The 8,365-nt window shown below is 46.4% G+C and overlaps 1 protein-coding gene across 1 annotated transcript; it reads left to right on the top strand.

The window, feature by feature from the left end:
* Nucleotides 1–387: 387 nt before the first annotated feature.
* Nucleotides 388–2,435, top strand: LOC111163879 (heterogeneous nuclear ribonucleoprotein A1-like). The gene is given in 3 exon segments (XM_089910296.1): nucleotides 388–1,231; nucleotides 1,631–1,691; nucleotides 1,694–2,435. Coding segments are annotated over 3 exon segments (909 nt in total). The 5' UTR covers nucleotides 388–724; the 3' UTR covers nucleotides 2,035–2,435.
* Nucleotides 2,436–8,365: the final 5,930 nt, after the last annotated feature.

Here is an 8,365-nt window from a genome sequence, read left to right as displayed (position 1 = left end):
ATAGTGTCTGGCCTATAATAAGTACTCAATAACCATCTGCCTTTGTGACGACCTATTCCTGAACTTTGCTGTGTAACACACAGGCTGCCAAAAGGTAATAGTAAAAGACATTTAAAATGTTTTCTAGGAAAAGTAGCCCATGAGGAAACCTTTAACAAAACAAGCAAGGAAACAAACAAAAAGACCCTGTATCTTTCTAGCTGGAAAAATCTTTTCGTGTATGAGGTTGCTTAGCATGGGGGACAGTCATGCTGCCTAAGGAGTCCTTTGAGGGCAGTGAACGAGCCCCGTCGTCCTACTTTAATTCATCCAGCAAACTTCAGAGTATCTCCTGTCTGCAAGGTACTGGTGTTGGTTAAGGTGGTTTTGGAGGCAAGAGACAGAAAACTCCTACTCAGCCAGCTTGAACCGTGAAGCACTCTATTATCTTATATGGTGAGGGATCCAAAGGCAGCGTGACTCTGGCTCTTCCTCTGTCTTTCTGGATTCCTTTGCCTCTGCCCCTTTCTGGTGCTGGCTTAACCCTCAGACTGGTGTCAAGAGAGCGGCTTTCATCCCCTGTGTCTCATTTGGGCGGACAACATCCCTCCTAAGCAGAGGAACAATCTCTTCCTTGTGTGTTCTTTTAAAAGCAAGGAAATCGAGATATGTTCGGTAGATGGGCTTTGTGCCCATGGATGCTGCTGAGTAAGCATCATTGACATCTCCCCCCTCCACTGCCATCATGTCCAAGTCAGAGTGTCCCAAAGAGCCCGAACAGCTGTGGAAGCTCTTCATTGGAGGTTTGAGCTTTGAAACAACCAATGAGTGTCTGAGGAGCCATTTTGAGCAGGGGGGAGCGCTCACAGATTGTGTGGTAATGAGGGATCCGAGCACCAAGCACTGCAGAGGCTTCGGGTTTGTCACATACGCCACTGTGGAGGAGGTGGATGCGGCCATGAATGCAAGGCCACACGAGGTGCATGGAAGAGTGGTGGAACCAAAGAGGGCCATCTCAAGAGAAGATTCTCAAAGACCTGGTGCCTATTTACCTGTGAAAAAGATTTTTGGTGGTGACATTAAAGAAGACACTGAAGAACATCACCTAAGAGATTATTTTGAACGGTATGGGAAAATCGAAGTGACTGAATTCATGACTGACCTAGGCAGTGGCAAAAGGAGAGGCGCTGCTTTCCTAACTTTTGATGACCATGACTCCGTAGACAAGATTGTCATTCAGAAATACCACACTGTGGGGCTTCCCTGGTGGCACAGTGGTTAAGAATCCACCTGCCAATGCAGGGGATATGGGTTCGAGCCCTGGTCTGGGAAGATCCCACATGCCGCGGAGCAGCTAAGCCCGTGCGCCACAACTACTGAGCTTGTGCTCTAGAGCCCGCGAGCCACAACTACTGAGCCTGTGTGCTGCAACTACTGAAGCCCACGTACCTGGAGCCCATGCTCCACAACAAGAGAAGCCACCGCAATGAGAAGCCCGCGCACCACAAGGAAGAGTAGTCCCCACTCGCTGCAACTAAAGAAAACCTGTGCACAGCAACAAAGACCCAATGCAGCCAAAAATAAATAAATTAAATAAATAAATTTAAAAAAAAGAACACAGGTTTAAAAAAACAGAAACAAAACAAAAAAGAAATACCACACTGTGAATGGCCACAACTGTGAAGAAAGGAAAGCCCTACCTAAGCAAGAAATGACAGTGTTTCATCCAGCCAAAGAGGTCGAAGTGGTTCTGGAAACTTTGGTGGTGGTCTTGGAGGGGGTTTTGGTGGGAATGACATCTTTGGTCGCGGAGGAAACTTCAGTGGCCGAGGTTGCTTTGGTGGCAGCTGTGGTAGCGGTGGATATGGTGGCAGTGGCGATGGCTATAATGGGTTTGGTAACGATGGAAGCCATTTTGGAGGTGGCAGAAGCTACAATGATTTTGGCAGTTATGACAATCAATCTTCAAATTTTGGACCCGTGAAAGGAGGAAACTTTGGAGGCAGAAGTGCTGGCCCCTGTGGTGGTGGAGGCCAATACTTTGCCGAACCATGAAACCAAGGTGGCTGTGGCGGTTCCAGCAGCAGCAGGAGCTACGGCGGGGGCAGAAGATTTTAATTACTGCCGGGAAACAAAGCTTAGCAGGAGAGGAGAGCCAGAGAAGTGACGGGGAAGCTCCAGGCTACAACAGATTTGTGAACTCAGCCAAGCACGGTGGTGGCAGGGCCTAGCTGCTACAAAGAAGACATATTTTAGACAATACTCATGTGCATGGGCAAAAAAAACTGGAAGACTGTATTTGTGACCAATTGTATAACAGATTATTTTAGTTTCTGTTCTGTGGAAAGTATAAAGCATTCCAACAAAGGGTTTTAATGTAGATTTTTTTTTTTTTTGCACCCATGCTGCTGATTGCTAAATGTAATAGTCTGATCATGAAGCTGAATAAATGTGTCTTTAAAAAAAAAAAAAAAACGGCAAGGAAATCTTTTCCTGAAGCTCCTCAGCAGAACCCCCTCCTATCTCGTTGACCACAAAATTGGCCCATGACTATGTTGGAACCAGTCCTTGACAAGGGGAATGGCGCCATTATGATTGACTTGGACTCCTCATGGCCCACGCACTAAGGGCCCAGCCTCCTCTGAAGCATGTGGACAGATTGGAGAAGGGGAGACACCAGATTAAAATGGGGATTGTGTCAGGAAGGAGGAGAGAAGAAGTGCCTGAGGGTTCGACCTCCAGCAGCATCTACCAAATAGCTGTAGGGCAAATCATCGCCTTCAAAACCTCACATTCGAGAGAGTGAGGTGGAGACACACAGAATCTGAACATTGATCAGAATACAATAATTACTGAAATAGAGTTTTGATCAGAGGACATGGGAGTGTGGAAGAAAAATTGATTAATCCTTCTTTGGCTGGTATCAGGACTGGTGACAGCTGAGCAGCCCATGGAAGAATTGAATAAGAGTCAGCTGAAATATGGCTTTCTTGGTAGAAAAAGAATTTTTTTTTATGATGTTTCTAAAACCAAGATTTTTTTCCAATTTATTAAAAACATTAAAAAATGTGTGGTAAAATGCCCATAACATAAAATTTACCATCTTAACCATACTTAAGTGTGTAGTTCAGTATTGTCGAGTCTATTCACGTTGTCATGCAACCAATCCCCAGAACTTTTTCATTTTGCAAAACCGAAACTCTGTATCCATTAAACAACTCCCCGTTTCCTCTTCCCTCCAGCCCCTGGCAACCACCATTCTTTCTGTTTCTGTGAGTTTGACTATTCTAGATACTTCATCTAAGTGGAATCATACAATATGTGTCCTTTGGTGTCTGGCTTATTTCACTTAGCATAACGTCCTCAAGGTTCTTTCATGTTGCAGCCTGTCCCAGAATTTCCTTCCTTTTTAAGACTGAATAACATTCCATTACATTTGTATATCACATTCTGTTTATCAGGTCATCCAGGGATGGACACTTGGGTTGCTTCCTTGTCTTGGCTATTGCAAATAATGCTACTGTGAACATGGGTGTACGTGTATTTCTTCAAGACTCTGCTTTCAATTCTTTTGGTTATACCAGAGTGGAATTGTCAAGCTTGGTCCTTAAATCTCCTAATGTGTGTTCTTATTGTAAGGATAATAGTTGAAGGTGGATGTATGATTTATGTTTTAGAGCCTTGCTGCCCACTGTGGTACCTGGTCTCGTAGGAGCATCAGTTACACCTGGGAGATGGTTAGGTATCTTGCCCCAGCTCTACTGAACCAGATCTGCAAGTCCTAGGGAATCCCCAGGTGCCTCCCAGGCACATTAAAGTTTGAGCAGCCCTGTTCTGAGTATACACTGTTTCCCTTCCGAGAGTTTACGATCAAGTGTATCTTTTCTCTTCGGTTTTACCTTCATTCAAAAATTTGCTCTTCCCTCCCCTTTGTGCTACATACAAATCATTTGCTTTCAGAGACTTGATATTTAACATTGCAGCTGCAGAGATCTTTTCTTTTTTTTTTCTTTTTCCCGTTTACTGTTTCATCTGCCTCTAAAAGAGGCAGGAATTAGATCAGCTGGAATTAGAAAAGAAGACCCACTGCAGAGGTGACTGCTAATTAAGTCCCATCTAGAAGATTATTAGTTTAATACAGCAACAAAGCAAACAAACAAAAAGAGAGCATATTTTAGTTTTGGTTGAGAAGGGTAGGACCCAGGAAAACAGAAGTATGTGAAAAGAATTGCTAAGTGACTGATAAATAGGCTTAAGTTATTTAAACTGGCACCGAGCACGGCTTAAACAGTATGTTTTGCATCATCTAAATTTCTAAATACCTGGAGTATATTTGTAAACATGGCAATCTAACATGTTATTGAACGGCACATTCATATTCAAATGAGCATAAATGAGGATTTAACAGCTGATTGCACAGTGTGAATGATAGTAACTAATTGTCAAGTCGGAAAGTTGCACAGATAATAGTACTAATGCGATCGGCACGCAGCCGCAGTGATATGACTTACAGTAGCAAATCCGTGAATTTTCAGCTGGCTGCCCAAGTCCCCGTACATAAAAGAACGAGTCTGGATTAGGGCAACATGGGCCAAATGGGCAGTCAGAAGGGAAATGAAGGGCGAGGAGGAAGAATCGGAGCTAGGTTTGAGGGGCGGTGTGAAACTTTTCTTTCCCCCTACGCCGGCCTTTACCTCTTTCATAACAGTCATCAATGGGGCTCCCTGGCCATTCAGCGCTGTCCCTCTTCTAGGAAGCAATTGTTCAGAGGTGTGGCTCATTTCAGGCATTAATCTCCGCTGAATGGCGGCTGTGTGACACATTCTGTCTCTACCCGGAGCCTGCAGGCAGCTGGTCAGTGGAAAGAAACAATGACCACAGGAGAAGAATGGGGCAAACGCTTTGCTGCAGGTGCTGTATCCCCAGCCTTGACCTTGGTCATTTCCCTCCCAGGGTGGCTTGGCCCTTCGCAGCGGGAGCCTGGCTTTGCGAGGCTGCCATGGCGGGCAAGGTGGCCGCTACCTGCGGATTTGTTCCCTCCTAATAACCCTTAGACCCGACAGGCAGTCACCATGAGCACTGGAGACGGAGGCCAATGTGGAGGCTGCTAAGGCAAAACATGAAAACAAACCCCCTAACTTTTCAGGCAGGGGCTTTTCCAGCAGGGATGAGCGGCTCCAGTTCCCAGCGGGTCTGGTCGGTGATCCAAGCCTGGGTGTTGGGCATTGGTCAGGGGAAGTGGCTGTTCTTTCAGGTCAGCGCTTGCCTCCTGCAACCTCTGTCGCCCAGTCTCCAGCCTGTGCAGAGCGCTGGGAGGGGGAGAAATGTAACAAAAAATCCTGTCTTCTGTCCACCCCTAGTGCCTTCTATACCTCCACCCCCCAGGGGGAAAAACATATCACTATCCTCATCCCTTCCCCATCTTCAGCCCATCTCCATTCTCATCCAGTCTCCTTCTCCATCTTTCTCTACCTCCGCCTTTCTCTCTCTCATCTATCTCTCATCTATCTATTATCTATCAATCAATCGATCATCTATGTATCTATTTATGTATCTATTATCTATCATCTATCAATTATCAATCAATCAATCATCTAGGTATCTATCTGAGTATCTAGCAATCTATCATCTATGTATCTATTATCTATCTCTATGTATCTATCATCTAACACAGAAACGCAGATTGGGTGGAGTACTGCTTATCACTTCCTTGATTAAACCATGAATGACTGCCCACTGACAACAAAAAGTGCAAACTTTTTACTAGAACCCTGCAAGTCTTTCATAACCTGAACCACCTTAGTTTTCCAACTTCTTCCCCTTCCCTTCCTCCCTCCTCACTTCCTCTCTCCTTTCCTTCCTCTGAGGTCACAGACATGGTACCAGGCACAGGACATCCTGACACTCCCTCCCACCCACTTCCTGACGCCTGCCTTTCATCACACCCTGCCTCTAGGCCCACCTCCATCACCTCCAGGGTTTGGTCTCAGAGCCACGGGGGACCTCTTGTCTTCCCCCCAGGCTCCCTGCTCCTTCCCCTCTCCCAGCCTGTGTCTTTGAGGTTTCCTCTCTAGCATGCTTGTTCCTGAACCCACATTCTGGCCATAAATGGTTCCTTCTTTTTTTTTTTTTTTTTTTGTGGTACGCGGGCCTCTCCCTGTTGTGGCCTCTCCCGTTGCGGAGCGCATGCTCCGGACGCGCAGGCTCAGCGGCCATGGCTCACGGGCCCAGCCGCCCCGCGGCATGTGAGATCTTCCCGGACCGGGGCAAGAACCCGTGTCCCCTGCATCAGTAGGCGGACTCTCAACCACTGCGCCACCAGGGAAGCCCCTGGTTCCTTCTTTAGAGCTCTCTTTGTCGAGAACAAGCACAGCTGTACCTCTTGCCAGACTGAGGGTTCCTTTCTCATTTTATCCCAGTGCCTAGAAGGGTTTCCAGCTTAATAATATGTGCACGTGAGGGAGAAGGGGGAAGAAGCCTTGACTGCCACTTCTACCTGGATGGAAGTCAAGAACTCGGACCCTGGAGCCAGGCTTCCCGCTCAGACCTACCTCGGCCATTCACCGGCTGTGCATCCTTGGGTTGGTCTCCTCATCCCTCTGAGCCTCGTTTCGTCAAGTGTACGGTACAGCTTGTTACAGTACCTACCTCATAGGGTTGCTCTGAGGATTGAATGAACGAGTGCATGTGAAGTGCTTAGCCGACTGTAGATGCTCAGTAGATAGAATTCAAACTCCCTGAGGACTGGGACCCTTGTTTGATTGGCTGATAGGTTTTCAGCACCTAGGACTCTGCCTGGCATGAGAATGAATGGAGGGAGCTATAGTAGTAATCATATGTGAAATCTGCAGTTGGTGGGTCCTGCTGGCATTTGTATCCATGTGGGTTGGAATAAGCGTTGGGTGACCCTCAAACCTCTCTTTACTCTGCATTTGGAAGGACTGTGCTTAGGACTTCGTTATTTGGTTACTGTTGCCCCAATTCACCTGGAACACATATCTTTCATGCTGCCCTTCAGGTGTTATTCAGGGGACCAGCACTCTCCAGCCACACTGCATGGTTTGAAGCTGTGTTTTCAAGGACACCCTCCTCCAGCTCTCCACTCTGAAGATGTTTCCCCCATCCCTGCACTGCTGGTTGGGTCACCTTGGCCATGAGATCCTGATTTTCCATCCCATTCTAATTTGGTAAGTCCTCCTGCTTTGCTGTGCCCTGTTTCATGCAGGGCTCTTGTGACACTTCCATTTCCCACACCTGTTGGCTTCCCCTGACCCAGTCAAGGCTATTTTGGTTGCAAGTGCCCAAAACCAGCTCAAGGACGGTAAGGAAAACCAAAGGGGCATGAGTGATGGAGGAGGTTTATTGGAAGGAATCAGGAATATCTCAGAACTGATGGTCAGGAAAGGCTGTTGGAACCAGCAGTGGGAACGGCTCAGCCACGGAGGCCACTCTCTCCACCCACAGAACCTGTGGGCAAGCATGCCAGAGTGCTTGGCTGGAGGCGTATGGGGCCATGGGCTTTGGACATAGGTTACCTGAGAGCAGGTGCCACTCCAGGCCAAGCCGGAGGAGAGGAGAGGTTTTGGTTGCAGAACCAAAGCATCCTATCCCAGCACCTCCTGCTCAGACAGTCAGTTTGGAAAAGTTAGTTTCCTGAGGCAGGTTCCTTTGGGACTGAGTGAGAAGGGACCTTTACCTAATTCTCCTCCTGATGCAAACCTAGGGGAAGGGCATGCTGGGCAAAGAGACTCTAAGGGGATGGTTGTTAGGGCCTGGTGCAGCTGGGATCCCCTGACGTGGGATATGGGACATGGGACCCCACTTTAGCTCAGAAAAAAGGCCTGAGCTGAGTCCACCTTTGCACACAGCAGGTCACTGTGTTAACTCAGAGACCAAAGGACTTGGGTGGGGCTGGAAATAGGATGGGAATTAGGAGTGATGAGATGCCACTGATGTGAGACAGGGATTCTTCTTTCCTCTTTTCCTCAAATTCATGTCACACATTTCATAGATAATTTTGGTTCCCAGGTTATAAAAGGACAATTCTTAATCCCAGTATTAAAAATGTTCATTTTAGGATTTTTGTATTGATAATAAATTGATGAAGACAAGCATCATTGCAAGGAATAGAGAGCCAGGCTCCTTAATATTCACTCAGTTACAGTGATTATAGGATTTGGTTTTGCTCTTACTTTTCTATATCAAATAGAATTGTTTTTCTGTTTGTTTTTGACATTTCTATTTTTTTCTTAACCTTTATTTTTTAGAGTATTCTTACATTCACAGAAATAGAATTGTTTTTTGTTATAGCTTTTATATGATTCCGATTTCACAGAAAGCTTCTAAAATCTACACATTTGTATTTGTGCCATGGTAAATTTCATTC

Source organism: Delphinapterus leucas, chromosome 4 (genome assembly GCF_059928025.1).
Source record: "Delphinapterus leucas isolate spDelLeu-1000000601 "Yukka" chromosome 4, BTC_Dleu_Yukka2, whole genome shotgun sequence".
NCBI classification, from domain to species: Eukaryota; Metazoa; Chordata; class Mammalia; order Artiodactyla; family Monodontidae; genus Delphinapterus; species Delphinapterus leucas.
Note: the sequence above shows the minus strand (reverse complement) of the source record. Positions and strands in the feature narration are given on the sequence as shown.